Source organism: Heptranchias perlo, chromosome 7 (genome assembly GCF_035084215.1).
Source record: "Heptranchias perlo isolate sHepPer1 chromosome 7, sHepPer1.hap1, whole genome shotgun sequence".
Taxonomy (NCBI): domain Eukaryota; kingdom Metazoa; phylum Chordata; class Chondrichthyes; order Hexanchiformes; family Hexanchidae; genus Heptranchias; species Heptranchias perlo.
Genome location: NC_090331.1, coordinates 6,760,290 through 6,780,491, shown reverse-complemented (window position 1 = coordinate 6,780,491; position 20,202 = coordinate 6,760,290). Strand labels below are relative to the sequence as shown.

Sequence of the window (20,202 nt, the reverse complement as noted above, 5' to 3'; positions counted from 1 at the left end):
TTGTCACATAGAGCCCCAGACCGGGTAAAGACGGCAGGGTTCCTTCCTTAAACGAATAGGAGATTGGGGAATAGGGTTGGGGGTTGGGGGGGGGGGAGGGTGCGGACAGAGAGAGGGAGGGATGGAGGGAGAGAGGGAGGGATGGAGGGAGAGAGGGAGGGATGGAGGGAGAGAGGGAGGGAGAGAGGGAGGGATGGAGGAGAGAGGGAGGGATGGAGGGAGAGAGGGAGGGATGGAGGAGAGAGGGAGGGATGGAGGGAGAGAGGGAGGGATGGAGGGATGGAGGGATGGAGGGAGGGAGAGAGGGAGGGAGAGAGGGAGGGATGGAGGGAGAGGGGAGGGATGGAGGGAGAGAGGGAGGGATGGAGGGAGGAGGAGAGAGGAGGGATGGAGGGAGAGAGGGAGGGATGGAGGGATGGAGAGGAGGGAGGGATGGAGGAGAGAGGGAGGGATGGAGGGAGAGAGGAGGGATGGAGGATGGAGGATGAGGGAGGGAGAGAGGGAGGGAGAGAGGGAGGGATGGAGGGAGAGAGGGAGGGAGAGGGAGGGATGGAGGGAGAGAGGGAGGGATGGAGGGAGAGAGGGAGGGATGGAGGGAGAGAGGGAGGGATGGAGGGAGGAGAGAGAGGGAGGAGAGAGGGAGGAGAGGGAGGGATGGAGGGATGGAGGGAGAGGGAGGGAGAGAGGGAAGGATGGAGGGAGAGAGGAGGGGAGGAGAGAGGGAGGGAGGAGAGGAGAGGGATGGAGGGAGAGAGGGAGGGATGAGAGGGATGGAGGGAGAGAGGGAGGAGAGAGGGAGGGATGGAGGGAGAGAGGGAGGGATGGAGGAGAGAGGGAGGAGGAGGAGGAGGGATGGAGGAGGAGGGTGGGATGGAGGGAGAGTGGAGGGATGGAGGGGAGAGGGAGGGATGGAGGAGAGAGGAGGATGGAGGGAGAGAGGTAGGGATGGAGGGAGAGAGGAGGGATGGAGGGAGAGAGGGAGGGAGGGATGGAGGGAGAGGGAGGATGGAGGGAGAGGAGGGAGGGATGGTGGGAGAGTGGTGGATGGAGGGAGAGAGTGAGGATGGTGGGTGAGAGGTAGGGATGGAGGGAGAGAGGGAGGGATGGAGGGGAGAGGGAGGGATGGTGGGAGAGAGGGAGGGATGGAGGGAGAGAGGGAGGGATGGAGGGAGAGGGAGGGATGGAGGGGAGGGAGGAGGTGGGGGTGGGTGGTGGGTGGGTGGTGGGTTGGGGGGTGGAGGGATGTGGGGTTGGGATGGAGGGAGAGTGGAGGGATGGAGGGAGAGGGGAGGGATGGAGGGAGAGAGGGAGGATGGAGGATGAGAGGGAGGTGGGGTGGGTGAGGGTGAAGGGAGGGATGGAGGGAGAGGGGGGATGGTGGGAGAGAGGTAGGGATGGAGGGAGAGAGGGAGGATGGAGGGAGAGAGAGGGATGGAGGGAGAGAGGGAGGGATGGAGGGAGAGAGGGAGGATGGAGGGGAGGAGGGATGGAGGAGAGGAGGATGGAGGGAGAGAGGTAGGGATGGAGGGAGAGAGGGAGGGATGGAGGGAGAGAAGGAGGTTGGAGGGTGGGTGGGATGGAGGGAGAGAGGGAGGGATGGAGGGAGAGAGGGATGGAGGAGGAGGTAGGATGGTGGTGAGGGGTTGTGGTGAGAGGGAGTGATGGTGGATGTGGAGGAGGGAGGGTGAGGTGTGGGATGGGAGAGGGAGGGATGAGGAGAGAGGGAGGATGGAGGGAGAGAGGGAGGAGGTTGAGAGTAGGATGAGAGAGGAGGGATGGAGGGAGAGATGGAGGATGGAAGGAGAGAGAGGAGGAGGCTAGGAAAGCGGCGGAAAGCAGTCCTGACAGCGAGGAGAATTCTCAGCCTGGGGAGACAGCGCGGCAAAGTAATGAAAATGACCGCGGCACGCACTGGCAGTCGAAGGACCTTAATGTCGCTCAGGTACTTGGGTATCTCCGCTTGACATCTTGCAACAAGCCCCCAACCAGCTGGCTTGTTCTCTCAACGGGTCATATTCACTTTCCTCCTTCGCCTCCTCGCACACCTCTAATGGAAAAAACAAAGCACAGTACAATGTAACTCAACGCAGCTTCCTCGCCTCTCCTCTCCTCTCCTCGCCTCTGCTCTCCTCCCCTCACCTCTCCTCTCTTAGCTGTTCTTTGTTAGAGTCTCTCCGTGTCACCGATGGCGTCCTTTGGATGACTGGACAGATGTTGCCCAGATCTCTGTCAGTACCGAAATAGCGGCCGTGGGATCTTTTCTAACCATCTGAGAGGGGCAGACGGAGCCTCGGTTTAACATCGCATCTGAAAGACGGCACCTCCTGACAGTGCAGCACTCCCTCAGTACTGCACCGGGAATGTCAGCCTGGATTATGGGCTCGAGTCTCTGGAGGGGAGATTTGAACCCACGAGCTTCAGGCTCAGAGGCGAGAGCCACGACTGACACCGAGAGTTGGGAATTAGCCCCTGATGTGACACCTGCCTGGAGATTCATCACCCGGTCTTAGAACAGGTCACAGGTAACACTCTCTGAGCTCGAGTGTCGGCAGTGGCTCGCTGGTAGCCCACTCTCCGTTGAGTCACAAGATTGTGGGTTCAAGCCCGACTCCAGAGACTTGACAGAGAGGTGCTGTCTTTCAGACGCAGACGATAAACCGAGGCCCTGTCTGCCCCTCGGTTTAGAAGTTTGAGGGGTGATCTAATTGAGGTGTTTAAAGGGATTAGATAGGAGATATGGTGAAACTATTTCCTCTGATGGGGCAATCGAGAACAAAGAGGAATAACCTTAAAATTAGAGCTAGGCCATTCAGGGGTGATGTCAGGAAGCAATTTTCACACAAAGGGTAGTGGAAATCTGGAACCTCTCTCCCCCAAAAGGCTGTGGATGCTGGGGGGGGTCTCAAGACCGAGATTGATAGATTTCTGTTGGGTAAGGGTATCAAGAGACATGGAGCAATGGCTTGAGGTACAGATCAGCCATACTCTAATTGAATGGTGGACAAGGCTCGAGGGGCTGAATGGCCTCCTCCTGTTCCTTGGTCTCTGTATTCCAACATAATGGAAAATATCATATCTTGCCATGTGACCCTCGCTTTCACTAGACCAATGAATATATACTCCATCAGGGTGAGGTTCAGGCTATGGAGCAACAGGCAACTTTATTTAACACTAAAACAGGTAAATGAACCGTACTCGGTACAGACAGGATATTTACAGCAATTTCAACCTTTACTTAAGTCACGAAGGCAGCCCTGCATTAGCTCAAAATAAAACAGATCCTTGTAGTACAGTCGCTCACTTTATGTAATAGCGATAAAAAAAATCAAAAAAGAATCGAACAGATAAAAGTGTTTGATGGGACAGTGTAGAGGGAGCTTCACTCTGTATCTAACCCGCGCTGTACCTGCCCTGGGCGTGTTTGATGGGACAGTGCAGAGGGAGCTTTACTCTGTATTAAACCCATGCTGTAACCTGCCCTGGGCGTGTTTGATGGGACAGTGTAGATGGAGCTTTACTCTGTATCTAACCCGTGCTGTACCTGCCTGGGCGTGTTTGATGGGACAGTGTAGAGGAGCTTTACTCTGTATCTAACCCATGCTGTACCTGCCCTGGGCGTGTTTGATGGGACAGTGTAGAGGGAGCTTTACTCTGTATCTAACCCGTGCTGTACCAGCCCTGGGCGTGTTTGATGGGACAGTGTAGAGGGAGCTTTACTCTGTATCTAACCCGTGCTGTACCAGCCCTGGGCGTGTTTGATGGGACAGTGTAGAGGGAGCTTTACTCTGTATCTAACCCGTGCTGTACCTGCCCTGGGAGTGTTTGATGGGACAGTGTAGAGGGAGCTTTACTCTGTATCTAACCCGTGCTGTACCTGCCCTGGGAGTGTTTGATGGGACAGTGTAGAGGGAGCTTTACTCTGTATCTAACCTGTCCTGTTTGATGAGTCAGATGGTTTAAGTATCGTCGCTACTCCTGCTCTTTCTCACCTTTGCCCTCCATTATGGTTTCCTCCCTCAGGGTCCGTCTCCTGTCTCTCTGTTTCCTCTTTCTCAGCATCTCCTTCTGAAATGCAGTGATGGACCTCAGGAGATGCTTGCCTTCCAGCTCCAAGGGTGGAATGACAATGCTGCAGTCCAGGAACTCGTTGATGGCATTTAAGAGGTCCTGCCGATCATCGGCCAGGTACGCTGCCTCGTGGAATTCCTGCGTGAAGCAAAAAACAACGTTACCAGTCCTCCCGTTCCTTCTCGTTCCCCCTCCTTCTTTTTATATATATTGCCCCCCCTCTCCTCTCCCGCAGGTGCTGACTCATTGCTGCTCCGTGCAGCTCTCTGACACGCCACGTGACGCGAGCCGGGTTAGTGTGCGGACTATTCAACCACAGGGAGCATCACAGTTCTTGTCCTCGCCCAATGCCGTCACGCTCACACTCGGCACCAATGGGAGTAGGGGGGGTCACCAGATAGCGTTCAGGGGCCAGAACCGCAACACCATTGCCCACCATCCCGGGGCACTAAGGAGTGTCAGCCTGTGGCTCAGTGGGCAGCACTCTCGCCTCTGAGTCAGATAGGTCATGGGTTCAAGTCCCACTCCAGAGACTTGAGCACATAATCTAGGCCAACACTCCCCAGTGCAGTGCTAAGGGGGTGCCGCACTGTTGGAGATGCCGTCTTGACGATGAAACATGAAAAACAAGGCCCCCATCAGGCCTCTCAGGTTTAGACTACTTCACTTTACTCAGAAGGCCATTGGTGCAGGGGAAAGATCTGTACAACTCATTCGGATTCATGACTGAATAAATTTTAAAAAGCCATTGACTTGGTGGGAGTTCCTGCCTCAGCTCATCTGCTGCTGGAACCCTTGCCTTTGTTACCTCCAGACTTGACTATTTCGATGCTCTCCTGGCCGGCCTCCCACCTTCCACCCTCCGTAAACTTGAGCTCATCCAAAACTCTGCTGCCCCGTATCCTAACTCGCATCAAGTCCCCTTCACCCATCGCCCCCTGTGCTCGCTGACCTACATTGGCTCCCGGTCTGGGAACGCCTCGATTTTAAAATTCTCAGCCTTGTTTTCAAATCCCTCCATAGCCTCGCCCCTCCCTATCCCTGTAACCTCCGAGATCTCTGCGCTCCTCCAATTCTGCTGGCCTCTTGCGCATCCTCAATTTCCTTTGCTTCGCCATTGGCGGCCGTGCCTTCAGCTGCCTAGGGCCCTAAGCTCTGGAATTCCCTCCCTAAACCTCTCCACCTCTCTCTCCTCCTTTAAGAAGCTCCTGAAAACCTATCTCTTTGACCCAAGCTTTTGGTCACCTGTCCTAATATCTCCTTATGCGGCTCGGTGCCAAATTTTGTCCGGTAACGCTCCCGTGAAGTGCCTTGGGACGGTTCACTACGTTAAAGGCGCTGTATAAATGCAGGTTGTTGTAGGCGAGTCTTACTTTGTCTGACATCAGGGTGGAGATGGTCCGTCCGATCTCATGATAATCCATGCCGGACTGGGTCGGCCCAAGTAGGACAAAGATGAACCGGACAGGGACTGTAACTTCCAAAACGGATTCGAGGAACACCCCTTCACTCAGACGAACAAAGGCCATGGTGGGCTGATCCAGAAATGCAACAGTCCCTGAAATATTATAACGGAAACAACTGGGAGAATTTCTGAGGAACATGAATAGGCGAATAGGCCCAAAAAACAAATCGTTCCCTTTTTCCATAGATCAGTCCTATATAATCCAGCATACCCCTCAATCCCTTCTCCCTCCAGAAACACATCAAATTGTCTCTTGAGCTTCCATTACTTCCGTCTTCCTTATTTAATGTCCGGCCTCTCGAGGGCAAAAGGATCACAGGAACAGGAGGAGGCCATTCAGCCCCTCGAGCCAGTTCCGTCATTCAATTAGATCATGGCTGATTTGTATCTCAGCTCCTTGGTTCCATAATCCTTAATACCCTTGCCTAAAAAAAAATCTATCAACTTCAGTTTTGAAATTTTCAATTGACCCCCAGCCTCAACAGCTTTTTGGGGGAGAGGGTTCCAGATTTCCACTCCCCTTTGTGTGAAGAAGTGCTTCCTTTCATCACCCCTGAACGGCCTGGCTCTGATTTTAAGGTTCTGCCCCCCTTGTTCTGGACTCCCCCCACCAGAGGAAATAGTTTCTCTCTATCGACCCTATCACATCCTTTAATCATCTTAAACACCTCAATTAGATCACCCCTTAATCTTCTGTATTCAAGGGAATATAAACCTAGTCTATGCAACCTTTCCTCGTAACTTAACCCTTTAACCCCCGGTTATCATTCTGGTGAATCTGTGCTGCACCCCCTCCAACACCAATATATCCTTCCTGAGGTGCAGTGAACAGAACTGAACACAGTCTCCAGATGGGGTCTAACCAGAGCTTTATATAACTGTGACTATAAGAGAGTCCTACGTTCTTCATTCCTTCCCTTCCTCTCTCAGGTACTTTGTCCCTCCCAAACCCTACCCCAACCTATCACCACTCCTCTGGCCTCCATCAGTTCTGCTATCATCTCAGGCTTGAATCCCACTTGAATATGCTCTCAGCTAACCTCTGTGCCTCTCTCGGCATTCTCCCCACGGCCCATTGAGGCACTCAGCACTGCCTCCCTATTAGACCTTTACTCTGTATCTAACCTGTGCTGTACCTGCCCTGGGAGTGTTTGATGGGACAGTGTAGAGGGAGCTTTACTCTGTATCTAACCCGTGCTGTACCTGCCCTGGGAGTGTTTGATGGGACAGTGTAGAGGGAGCTTTACTCTGTATCTAACCTGTGCTGTACCTGCCCTGGGAGTGTTTGATGGGACAGTGTAGAGGGAGCTTTACTCTGTATCTAACCCGTGCTGTACCTGCCCTGGGAGTGTTTGATGGGACAGTGTAGAGGGAGCTTTACTCTGTATCTAACCCATGCTGTACCTGCCCTGGGAGTGTTTGATGGGACAGTGTAGAGGGAGCTTTACTCTGTATCTAACCCGTGCTGTACCTGCCCTGGGAGTGTTTGATGGGACAGTGTAGAGGGAGCTTTACTCTGTATCTAACCCGTGCTGTACCTGCCCTGGGAGTGTTTGATGGGACAGTGTAGAGGGAGCTTTACTCTGTATCTAACCCGTGATGTACCTGCCCTGGGAGTGTTTGATGGGACAGTGTAGAGGGAGCTTTACTCTGTATCTAACCCGTGCTGTACCTGCTCTGGTCGATGTTGGGATGCAAATATTCCTTACCCAGATTCGAGTCTCCATATTGAGGAGAAATTGTTTGTAATATCTCTGTTGGTAAGAGTGAAACGTACCGATTAGAACCACCGTGGCCTCGGCGTTATTCGGGATCTGTTCCAGAAGCCGCAACTCCCACTTCTTCTTGTGTCTCTCACTGTGGTTATTTGCAAGTTTCAGTTTCTGAAAAGAAAAAGGGATTTGAGAACAATCACCAAAGGAAAGCCGGTGGTGGGGGGGGCGGGGGGGTTGGAGAGGGGGAAGGGCCCTACGGTGACCCTCCCTCTCCTACTGTACATTGTTGAAGCACCCCTCGCCCGTCCCCTCCCCAAACCCTCCAACAATGTAGAACGGAGAGAGACCCCTCCCCAAACCCTCCAACAATGTAGAACGGAGAGAGACCCCTCCCCAAATCCCCCAACAATGTAGAACAGAGAGAGACCCCTCCCCAAACCCCCCAACAATGTAGAACAGAGAGAGACCCCTCCCCAAACCCTCCAACAATGTAGAACGGAGAGACCCCTCCCCAAACCCCCCAACAATGTAGAACAGAGAAAGACCCCTCCCCAAACCCCCCAACAATGTAGAACAGAGAGAGACCCCTCCCCAAACCCCCCAACAATGTAGAACAGAGAAAGACCCCTCCCCAAACCCCCCAACAATGTAGAACAGAGAAAGACCCCTCCCCAAACCCCCCAACAATGTAGAACAGAGAAAGACCCCTCCCCAAACCCCCCAACAATGTAGAACAGAGAGAGACCCCACCCCCAAACCCCCCAACAATGTAGAACAGAGAAAGACCCCTCCCCAAACCCCCCAACAATGTCCTTCCCCAACAACCACACGAACAGCCTGGCTGGGCTCACTCAGTGAGGAGCAGTGACCCTCCCCGGTTCGTCTCCTCTCTGTCTCCCGGGGTGGGGGCAGCGGCTCCCATCGGCAGCCAGCTTTATAATCAGCTAGCCCAGCACAGAATGAACCTGTTACATGGCTCAGTAGCACACCGGCCTGCGCATTCACTAACTGAGCCACTGCAGGGGGGTCGGGGGGAGGTGGAGGCGGGGAGGGTGGGGGGCACAGGGCTGACGTTGCTGTTCAGCTCATCTTAACTTCCTCCGCTGTCTCTTGCAATTATCCGTCTTAGCCCAGTGCTGAGCATCACTCCCTGGCCAGGAGAGTACTCCAGCAGTTTGAGTGCAGGCTTATGCCCGCCCTAGGCCATGGTTACAACGGTGAGGCATTTGTGAGTCGCCCCGGGTGGAACGCAGGACCAGGAGGTGGCCATTCAGCCCCTCTAGCCTGTTCCCCCGTTCAATTAGATCATGGCCGATCTGTGCCTTTACTCCATTTACCCGCCTTATTTCCGCATCCCTTAATACCCTCACCCAACAGGATTCTAGAGGGATCCAGGTGGAAGTGCCTCATCTCCCCGACCCCCCTCGCCTGTCACCCCAGCAACCGCCCCTGCCGCTATGCCCGCCACTCGCTGACTGCCCCTCACGAGAGCTGGGTTTCACCTGAGACTGGGTCTCCGCCTGCTTGGGGTCTTGCATCTCGATGCGTTCTTCCCCCATGAGGGGCACGGTGATGAAGGAGTCTTTCAACGGGCTGTGCTCGAGGTGGAGGTGGTGACTGTTCAGGACGGAGGACATGCCGGGGCCGGAGACGCTCCGAGGGAAAAAGATTCCTTCCTTCTCGTCGTTCGGGTGGCTGCAACGCAAAGAGTCCGAGTTACTCCGACTTCTCCCAGCACAACTTTGTGGAGGGTCAAAGGCTTTGGAGAGGGTACAAAGGAGATTCACTAGAATGGGACCAGGGATGAGGGAATTCAGTCATGTGGAGAGACTGGAGAAGCTGGGGTTGTTCTCCTTGGAACAGGGAAGGTCGAGCGGAGATTTAACAGAGGTGTTCGGAGGTTTCTCACCCAGTACGGAAAAAGCCCAACAAGAAAGGGACCACTGCTGGATTTAGTAATGGGAAATGGACCAGAATGAATAAGTGAAGTGAGCATTGAGGAACATCTAGGCAATAGCAATCACAACATAATAAGGTTTAAGATAAAGATTGAGAAGGACATAAATAAGACAAAGACCAGAGTATTGACTTAATCAGAAAGGAAAGGGAAAGAAGGGGGGTGGAGTAGCTGTACTAATTAGAGATAATATAATGGCAGTAGAAAAAAAAGGGACAGAACTAACAGAAGGATAGAAACAGAATCCATATGGATTGAAATAAAAGATAAGAAGGGATTGATCACGTTATAGGGGTAGATTACAGACCATCTAATAGTGGAAAGGAGGTAAAGGGAGAAATATATAAGCAAATATGTGAAATGAGTAAAGGACATAGAATAATAATCATGAGAGATTTTAACTACCCCAAGTAAACTGTCAAGAGGTGGGTAAAGGGGTACAGGGAATGGAGTTTTTATAATGTGTGCAGGATTCCTTTCTCACCCAATATGTAAAAAGGCCCAACAAAAGATGAGCTAGTTGGATCTAGTAATGGGAAATGAACCAGAACAGATAAGAGAAGTAAGTGCAGGGGAACATCTAGGCAATAGTGATCACAACATAATAAGGTTTATGATAAAAATTGAGAAGGACATAAGGGAGGCAAAGACCAAAGTAATAAATTGGGAAAAAGTTGATTTTGAGGGGCTGAGAATGGAACTGGGGAAAATAAACTGGAAAAAATTTACTGATAAATAAAGAAATAGACCAGCAGTGGGAAACATTTCAAATGGTGATCAGGAGTTCAGGAGAAATATATCCCACTAAAAAGCAAGAACAAACTAGCCAGTAAAAACATACCATGGATGAGTAAAGAAATAAGGGCAAAATTGAAACTAAAGAAAAAGGCATACACTAAGTACTTAGACAATAAAGGAGAGGATAACAAAAGGGAATATGAAGAGGTTAAGAAAGAAGTCACAAAAACAATTAGGAAGGCAAAGAGAAACCATGAAATTAAATTTCAAGGAATGTCAAAAAAAAAGTGAAGTATTCAACAGACACATAAATTTTAAAAAAATGAGGATAGGGACAGGGCGACTGAGGGATACACACAATAAACTCACAGGTAATGACAGCAAAATGGCAGGAATATTAAATAATTACTTTGCCTCAGTATTTACCAGAGAGATTAACAAGGTGGGCAGGACATTAGAAGAAGAGATCAAAAAAGATATAGAGACATTTAAGATAGAAAGGGAGGAGATAATTGATAAACTAATCAAACTTAGAGAGGATAAAACCCCTGATCCGGATGAATTGCATCTGTGAATATTAAAAGAAGTTTGGGAGGAGATAGCAGAGGCACGATTACATATATATAAAAATTCATTAGAAAAGGGAATAGAGCCAGAGGACTGGCGGACAGATAATGTTATTCCTATATTTAAAAACAGTGATTGAATAAGTCCGGGAACTATAGACCAGTTAGCTTATCGTCTGGTAGGAAAGATAATGAAATCGGGGACTTAAAGATGTAATCGAAAAACATCTAGAAACTGAAAATATAATAAAGAATAGTCAGCATGGATTTCAAAAGGGAAGGTCATGCTTGACCAACCTTATTGAATTCATAAGAACATAAGACTAGGAACAGGAGTAGGCCAATCAGCCCCTCGAGCCTGCTCCGCCATTCAATAAGATCATGGCTGATCTTCGACCTCAACTCCACTTTCCTGCCCGATCCCCATATCCCTTGATTCCCCTAGAGTCCAAAAATCTATCGATCTCAGCCTTGAATATACTCAATGACTCAGCATCCACAGCCCTCTGGGGTAGAGAATTCCAAAGATTCGCAACCCTCTGAGTGAAGAAATTTTTCCTCATCTCGGTCCTGAATGGCCGATCCCTTATCCTGAGACTATGTCCCCTAGTTCCGGACTCTCCATCCAGAGGAAACAACCTCTCAGCATCTACCCTGTCAAACCCTCTAAGAATTTTATACGTTTCAATGAGATCGCCTCTCATTCTTCTAAACTCCAGAGAGTATAGGCCCATTCTACTCAATCTCTCCTCATAGGACAACCCTCTCATCCCAGGAATCAATCTAGTGAACCTTCGTTGCACCCCCTCTAAGGCAAGTATATCCTTCCTTTGGTAAGGAGACCAAAACTGTACACAGTTTTGAAGAAGTAACAGAAAGGGTAAATAAGGGCAATGCAGTAGATGTAATATATTTGGATTTTCAAAAGGTCTTTGATAAGGTATCGCATAGTAGACTCATAACTAAGGTCAGAGCATGTGGAGTCAGGGGACAAGTAGCAGAATGGATAGCAAGCTGGCTACAAAACAGAAAATAGAGAGTAGGGGTTAAAGGTAGTTACTCAGACTGGCAAAAGGTGGGAAGTGGTGTTCCCCAAGGATCGGTGCTGGGACCACTGTTGTTCACCATTTACATAAACGATTTGGACTCGGGAATCGGAAGTACAATTTCAAAATTTGCGGACGACACCAAATTGGGGGGTGTAGTTAATACTGAGGAGGACTGTGACAAAATACAGGAAGACATTAATAAACTTGCAGAATGGGCGTGTAATTGGCAAATGAATTTCAATATAGATAAGTGTGAGGTGGTACATTTTGGTAGGAAGAATAAAGAGGCCACATACTCCTTGGAAAATAAGAGTCTAAATGGGGTGGAGGAGCAGAGGGATCTGGGGGGATACAGATACACAAATCACTAAAAGTAGCGACGCAGGTTAATAAGGCCATAAAAAAAGCAAACCAATCACTGGGGTTCATTTCTAGAGGGATAGAATTGAAAAGCAGAGAAGTTATGTTAAAATTGTATAGAACCTTGGTTAGACCACACTTGGAGTACGGTGAACAGTTCTGGCCTTCATATTATAGAAAGGATATAGAGGCACTGGAGAAGATGAAAAAAAAATTACTGGGATGATACCAGAACTGAGAGGTTATACTGATCAGGAAAGATTGAACAGGCTGGGGCTCTTATCTCCAGAAAAGAGAAGGCTGAGGGGTGACCTGATAGAGGTCTTTAAGATTACGAAAGGGTTCGATAGGGTAGATGTAGAGAAGATGTCTCATTTGTGGGGGAGACCAGAACTAGGGGCCATAAATATAAGATAATCACTAATAAATCCAATAGGGAATTCAGGAGAAACTTCTTTACCCAGAGAGTGGTTAGAATGTGGAACTCGTTACCACGAGGAGTAGTTGAGGCGAATAACATAGATACATTTAAGGGGAAGTTCGATAAACACATGAGGGAGAAAGGAATGGAAGGATTTGTTGATAGGGTGAGATGAAGAGGGGAGGGAGGAGGCTCAGGTGAAGCATAAACACCGGCATCGACCTTTTGGGACAAATGGCCTGTTCCTGTGCTGTACATTCTTTCTGTTCAAAATTAAGTGGGGTTTTGATAGTGTAAATAAGGAGAAACTGTTTTCCACTGGCAGGAAGGTCGGTAACCAGAGGACACAGATTGAAAATAAAAGAGCCAGGGGGCAATGAGGAAAACGTTTTTTTACGCAGCGAGTTATGATCTGGAATGCGCTGCCTGAAAGGGCGGTGGAAGCAGATTCAATAATAACTTTCAAAAGGGAATTGGATAAATACTTAACCTTCTCTGCTCTAAGGAGAACAATCCCAGCTTCTCCACTCTCTCCACATAACTGAAGTCCCTCATCCCTGGTTCCATTCTGGTAAATCTCTTCTGTACCCTCTCCCAAGCCTTGACATCCTTCCTAAAGTGTGGTGCCCACAATTGGACACAATACTCCAGCAATAATGTAGGAAACACAGCAGTCAATTTACATGCAGCAAGATCCCATAAACAGCCATGTGATAATGACCAGATAATCTGTTTTAGTGATGTTGGTTGAGGGACAAATAAATAAATATATAGAAACCCCCGAACCCCTCAATTAAATTCCAGCCTGTAACTCACTCCCGGGTATCCATTATTCTATATATAAACCACCCGAACCCCTCGATTAGATTCCAGCCTGTAACTCACTCCCGGGTATCCATTATTCTATATATAAACCACCCGAACCCCTCGATTAGATTCCAGCCTGTAACTCACTCCCGGGTATCCATTATTCTATATATAAACCACCCGAACCCCTCGATTAGATTCCAGCCTGTAACTCACTCCCGGGTATCCATTATTCTAGATATAAACCACCCGAACCCCTCGATTAGATTCCAGCCTGTAACTCACTCCCGGGTATCCATTATTCTATATATAAACCACCCGAACCCCTCGATTAGATTCCAGCCTGTAACTCACTCCCGGGTATCCATTACTCTATATATAAACCCCCCGAACCCCTCGATTAGATTCCAGCCTGTAACTCACTCCCAGGTATCCATTATTCTATATATAAACCCCCCCGAACCCCTCAATTAAATTCCAGCCTGTAACTCACTCCCGGGTATCCATTATTCTATATATAAACCACCCGAACCCCTCGATTAGATTCCAGTCTGTAACTCACTCCAGGGTATCCATTATTCTATATATAAACCCCCCCGAACCCCTCGATTAGATTCCAGCCTGTAACTCACTCCCGGGTATCCATTATTCTATATATAAACCACCTGAATCCCCCAATTAGATTCCAGCCTGTAATTCCCTCGCTCTGTCCCCTCACTCTGTGTACTCAGACCCCAATAGACCCCCCGATAAGTTGCCAGTACCTGTGTTTGACTAGAAGAGCTCGCAGTACATTGGCCCTGTCTTCAGCTTTGATCTGATCCGTGATGACCATGGTTTCCACCACCTGGTGGGCAATTCCAGGCAACGTCTTCTGCTCCAGGTCCAGGAGCACCGCCCCTGTCGGAGAGACACACCGTGCTTTTAGTAAACACTTCCAACCTCAGGTGATCGGTGCTGTACCTCCCCGACCCCCCTCTCTCCCCGTTTACATTCCCTGACCCCCCCCCTCTGTTTACATTCCCCGATCCCTTTATATCCCCATTTACATTCCCCGATCCCTCTATATCCCCATTTACATTCCCCCGATCCCTCTATATCCCCATTTACATTCCCCCGATCCCTCTATATCCCCATTTACATTCCCCGATCCCTCTATATCCCCATTTACATTCCCTGATCCCTCTATATCCCCATTTACATTCCCCCGATCCCTCTATATCCCCATTTACATTCCCCCGATCCCTCTATATCCCCATTTACATTCCCCCGATCCCTCTATATCCCCATTTACATTCCCCGACCCTTCTATATCCCCATTTACATTCCCCCGATCCCTCTATATCCCCATTTACATTCCCCCGATCCCTCTATATCCCCATTTACATTCCCCCGATCCCTCTATATCCCCATTTACATTCCCCTGACCCCCCTCTCCCCATTTACATTCCCCCGACTCCTGTCTCCCCATTTACATTTCCCCGACTCCTCTCTCCCCATTTACATTCCCCCGATCCCTCTATATCCCCATTTACATTCCCCCGATCCCTCTATATCCCCATTTACGTTCCCCTGACCCCCCTCTCCCCATTTACATTCCCCCGACTCCTGTCTCCCCATTTACATTCCTCCGACTTCTCTCTCCCTGTTTACAATCCCCCGAACCCCCTCTCCCTGGTTACGTTCCCCCTCTCCCCCTCTCCCTGGTTACAAGCTCGAGAACCGTAACGGATTAATTCTCCGATGAACTCTCAAGGTATTGCTGTACGTGCTGCTGCTAAGTGTATGTATAATTATTGTCAAATAATTGATATCGTTGTATGCTTAATTCTTACGATTGCCAACAAATGCCCTTTGAACACGATTCCCTTCAGGAATTGCTTATAGACTTATAACCACAACAGCAACTTGCATTTATATAGCGTCTTTAACGTGGTAAAACGTCCCAAGGCGCTTCACAGGAGCGATTATCAAACAAAATTTGACACCGAGCCACATACGGAGACATTAGGACAGGTGACCAAAAGCTTGGTCAAAGAGGTAGGTTTTAAGGAGCGGCTTAGAGGAGGAGAGAGAGGTAGAGAGGTTTAAGGAGGGAATTCCAGAGCTTCGGACTGAAGGCACGGTCGCCAATGGTGGGGAGATGAAAATTGGGGTTGGGCAAGAGGCCAGAATTGGAGGAGCGCAGAGATCTCAGAGGGCCGTGGGGTTGGAGGAGGTTACAGAGATAGGGAGGGGCGAGGGCCATGGAGGGATTTGAACACAAGGATGAGAATTTTAAAATCGAGGCATTCCTGGACCGGGTGCCAATGTAGGTCAGCGAGCACAGTGGGTGATGGGTGAACAGGACTTGGTGCGAGTTAGGATACGGGCAGCAGAGTTTTGGATGAGCTCAAGTTTATGGAGGGTGCAAGGCGGGAAGCCGGCCAGGAGTAGTCGAGTCTGGAGGAAACAAAGGCATGGACGAGGGTTTCAGCAGCAGATGAGCTGAGACAAGGGGACGGAGACGGGCGATGTTATGGAGGTGGAAGCAGGCGGTCTTGGTGATGGAGAGGATACAGGGTTAGAAGCTCAGCTCAGGGTCAGGTAGGAAGAGTAAAGTGTAAGGTCAAGTAAGTAAAGCCATTCGCTAACAGCACTCACCCTGAGCGATGGTCTTTCTCAGCTCCAGCAGGCTGCGGAACGTCAGGGAGGCCACGTGCGGTTTGCCCCACTTGTCCGTCTCCGTGACCACGTCCTCCTCGAACTTGATCCAGCGAGCGGTCTCGCGCCATGTCATCTCATTGTTCTTGCTCACGACCAGCTCGTTCAGCTCAACGTAGACCTGCGGAAACGACGGGGATGGTGGAATGAATACTCTAGAGGGGGTAGCCGCCTGATCGAACCGGCAAAGGGGGCGTGGGGGGGGGAGGGGCGGGAGGTCCTAAAAGTACAGTACATTGGAGCCCACCTACCAACCCGATGTGTCACTCACAGAAATGTACTCAGCCCGAGTCTAATGGAGCGTTGGCCTTTCTGATGGTGGAATGTGTCAGCCGTGGCTCAGTGGGTAGCACTCTCGCCTCTGAGTCAGAAGGTCGTGGGTTCATAAGAACATAAGAACATGAGCGGGCCATACGGCCCCTCGAGCCTGCTCCGCCATTCAATCTGATCATGGCGGATCTTTGACCTCAACTCCACTTTCCCACCAGATCCCCATATCCCTTGATTCCCCTAGAGTCCAAAAATCTATCGATCTCAGCCTTGAATATATTCAATGACTGAGCATCCACAGCCCTCTGGGGTAGAGAATTCCAAGGACTCACAACCCTCTGAGTGAAGAAATTCCTCCTCATCTCAGTCTTGAATGGCCGACCCCGTATCCTGAGACTATTCCCCCGAGTTCTAGACTCTCTAGCCGGGGGAAACAACGGACTCAATTTTAAAACGGAACCGGGAGGAGGCGGAGGGGGTCAAATTGAGGTCAGGAAACCCATTACTACGGGTTTCCCGGACGTCCTTACGATTTTGACGTAAGGACATCTTTTATTTTTTTTTGTCGGTTTCCCGTCGGACTGACCGGCTGATTGACAGGCTGGTCTCAGTCGGACGGGAGACCAGCCAGGGAGAGGACGTCTTCAGGTAAGTCTGCAGGTAAGTCTTTGTTTGTATGGATTGGGGGGGGGGGAGGAATGGGGGAGCATGGGTGGGTACGGGGGACATGGGAGGGCAAGGGGCATGGGTGCCATGGGGATGGCGAATCATGGGGGATGGGATCGAGGGTCAGTCAAGGTGGGGGGTGTTGGGATCGGGGGTCATCGCGGGGGTCCGGATCGTTGAAAGGGAGGGTCGGGGGTGGGAGGGTCGGAGTGGGGGGGGAGGATCGGGTTCAGGGGTGGGAGGGTCGGAGTGGGGGGGGAGGATCGGGGTCAGGGGTCTCAGTAAAGGAAGATATAGTTGAGATAGTGGATGGGCTAAAAATTGATAAAGAAGTGGTTACGGTGATTGGCAAAAGGACCAAAGGTGACATGAGGATAAACTTTTTTACACAGCGAGTGGTTGTGATCTGGAATGCACTGCCCGAGGGGGTGGTGGAGGCAGATTCAATCATGGCCTTCAAAAGGGAACTGGATAAGTACTTGAAAGGAAAAAATGTGCAGGGCTACGGGGAAAAGGCAGGGGAGTGGGACTAGCTGGATTGCTCTTGCATAGAGCTGGCGCGGACTCGATGGGCTGAATGGCCTCCTTCCGTGCTGTAACCTTTCTATGATTCTATGATTCTAGTTTCTGACTTAAGTACTTTACTTTCAAACTCAAACTGAAATTTTATCATATTATGATCGCTCTTCCCCAGAGGTTCTTCTACTGTGAGATTACTAATTAACCCTATCTCATTACATAGTACAAGATCTAAAATAGCCTGTTCCCTGGTTGGTTCCATGATGTATTGCTCTAGGAAAACATCTTGAATACATTCCATGAACTCGTCTTCCAAGCTACCTTTGCCAATTTGATTTGCCCAGTCTATATGAAGATTAAAGTCCCCCATGATTACTGCATTACCATTGTTACAAGCTCCCATTATTTCATGATTAATACTCTGTCCAACGGTATAGCTACTAATAGGGAGCCTGTAAATTACTCCCACCAGTGTTTTCTGCCCCTTGTTATTTCTTATCTCCACCCAGACTGATTCTACTTCCTGATCCTCTGAGCCAAGATCCTTTCTCACCACTGTCCTTAACTCATCCTTTATTATCAGGGCTACACCCCCTCCTTTTCCATTCTGCCTGTCTTTTCTAAATGTTATGTACACCCTGGAATATTTAGTTCCCAACCTTGGTCATTTTGCAACCATATCTCTGTAATGGCTATTAGGTCAAACCCATTTATTTGTGCAACTAATTCATCTATCTTGTTACGAATGCTCCGTGCATTCAGATAAAGAGCCTTCAATTTTGACTTTTTACCATTTTTTCCTGCTTTGATGGGTTCAAGTCCCACTCCAGAGACTTGAACCCATAATCCAGGCTGACACTCCCAGCGCAGTACTGAGGGAGTGCTGCACTGTCGGAGGTGCTGTCTTTCACATGAGACGTTAAACCAAGCTCCGTCTGTTCTCTCAGGTGGACGTAGAAGATCCCACGGCCGCTATTCATAGTAGAGCAGGGGGAGTTCTCCCCGGTGTCCTGGGCCAATATTTACCCCTCAAACAACACCACTAAAATAAGATTATCTGGTCATTATCTCATTGCTGTTTGTGGGATCTTGCTGTGTGCAAATTGGCCGCCACGTTTCCTACATTACAACAGTGACTACACTTCAAAAGTACTTCAAAAGACATCCTGGGGAAGTGTAAAAGCTCTATATAAAGGCAAGTCTTTTTTTTTGTTTATCTCAAGAGGGCTGAAATAAAAGGGGAGAAAGTTATGTTGCAATTGTAATAAAGTACTGGTGAGATCCCATCTGGAGACTGGGTTCAGTTCTGGGCACCGCACCTCGGGAAGGATATATTGGCCTTGGAGGGGGTGCAGCGCAGATTCACCAGAATGATACAGGGGCTAAAAGGGTTAAATTATGAGGACAGGTTGCAGAGACTGGGCTTGTATTCCCGCGAGTATAGAAGATTAAGGGGTGATCTAATTGAGGTGTTTAAGATGATTAAAGGATTTGATAGGGTCGATAGAGAGAAACTATTTCCTTTGGTGGGGGGAGTCCAGAACAAGGGGGCATAACCTTAAAATTAGAGCCAGGCCGTTCAGGGGTGATGTCAGGAAGCACTTCTTCACACAAAGGGGAGTGGAAATCTGGAACTCTCTCCCCCAAAAAGCTGTTGAGGCTGGGGGTCAATTGAAAATTTGAAAACTGAGATTGATAGATTTTTGTTGGGTAAGGGTATTAAGGGTTATGAGACCAAGGCGGGTAAATGGAGTTAAGATACAGATCAATCATAATCTAATTGAATGGCGGAATGGACCCGAGGGGCTGAACGGCCTCCTCCTGTTCCTATGTTCCATCGCCCTCCTCCGTCTCCACTGACCCGCACAAACCAATAACGTCTCAGATCTGAACCTATGTCCGTTCTGCGTTAGTACCAATCAGCCTGGCCACTCCTGGGTTAAGGAGAGGGAAAGGCAGCCTGGGTTCCTGTCCAGTGAGTCCTGCTGGAAGGTGCTGTCTGGTGAGGCCAGGACTGCGATCGGCCTAGATGCCCCCCTCAGTTGAACATCCTGGTCAAGGTATCAAAAAAACCTCAATAACCTGTCTGCATCATGAAAAATAGAAGTCAATAGAAAAACTAACCTTACATAGAATTACATCAAATGTACAGCACAGAAACAGGCCATTTGGACCAACTGGTCCATGCCGGTGTCTATGCTCCACAAGAGCCTCCTCCCTCCCTACTTCATCTCACCCTATCAGTATATCCTTCCATTCCTTTCTCCCTCATGTACTTATCTAGCTTCCCCTTAAATCCATCTCTGTTATTCGCCTCAACTACTCCTTGTGGTAGCAAATTCCACATTCTCACCACTCTCTGGGTAAAGAAGTTTCTCCTGAATTCCCTATTGGATTTATTAGTGACTCTCTTATATTTATGGCCCCTAGTTCTGGTCTCCCCCACAAGTGGAAACATCTTCTCTATGTCTACCCTATCAAACCCTTTCATTATCTTAAAGACCTCTATCAGGTCACCCCCTCAGCCTTCTCTTTTCCAGAGAAAAGAGCCCCAGCCTGTTCAATCTTTCCTGATCGGTATAACCTCTCAGTTCTGGTATCATCCCAGTAATTTTTTTTTGCACCTTCTCCAGTGCCTCTATATCCTTTCTATAATACGGAGACCAGAACTGTTCACCGTACTCCCAGTGTGGCCTAACCAAGGTTCTATACAAGTTTAACATAACTTCTCTGCTTTTCAATTCTGTCCCTCTAGAAATGAACCCCAGTGCTTGGTTTGCACTTTTTATGGCCTTATTAACCTGCATCGCTACTTTTAGTGATTTGTGTATCTGTACCCCCAGATCCCTCTGCTCCTCTATCCCATTTAGACTCTTATTATCCAAGCAGTATGTGGAC

General features: G+C 49.3%; 1 protein-coding gene across 1 annotated transcript in view; it reads right to left on the bottom strand.

Annotated features, from left to right (window-relative positions):
• Window positions 1–1,912: 1,912 nt before the first annotated feature.
• Window positions 1,913–20,202, bottom strand: part of LOC137323484 (anion exchange protein 3-like) — an 86,119-nt gene continuing 67,829 nt past the window's right edge. Inside the window, 8 exon segments of the mRNA XM_067986994.1 lie at window positions 1,913–2,003; window positions 2,006–2,047; window positions 3,990–4,206; window positions 5,442–5,626; window positions 7,311–7,416; window positions 8,751–8,943; window positions 13,911–14,046; window positions 15,790–15,970. Of these exon segments, the coding sequence (XP_067843095.1) occupies window positions 1,939–2,003; window positions 2,006–2,047; window positions 3,990–4,206; window positions 5,442–5,626; window positions 7,311–7,416; window positions 8,751–8,943; window positions 13,911–14,046; window positions 15,790–15,970 (1,125 nt within the window). The 3' untranslated portion in view covers window positions 1,913–1,938.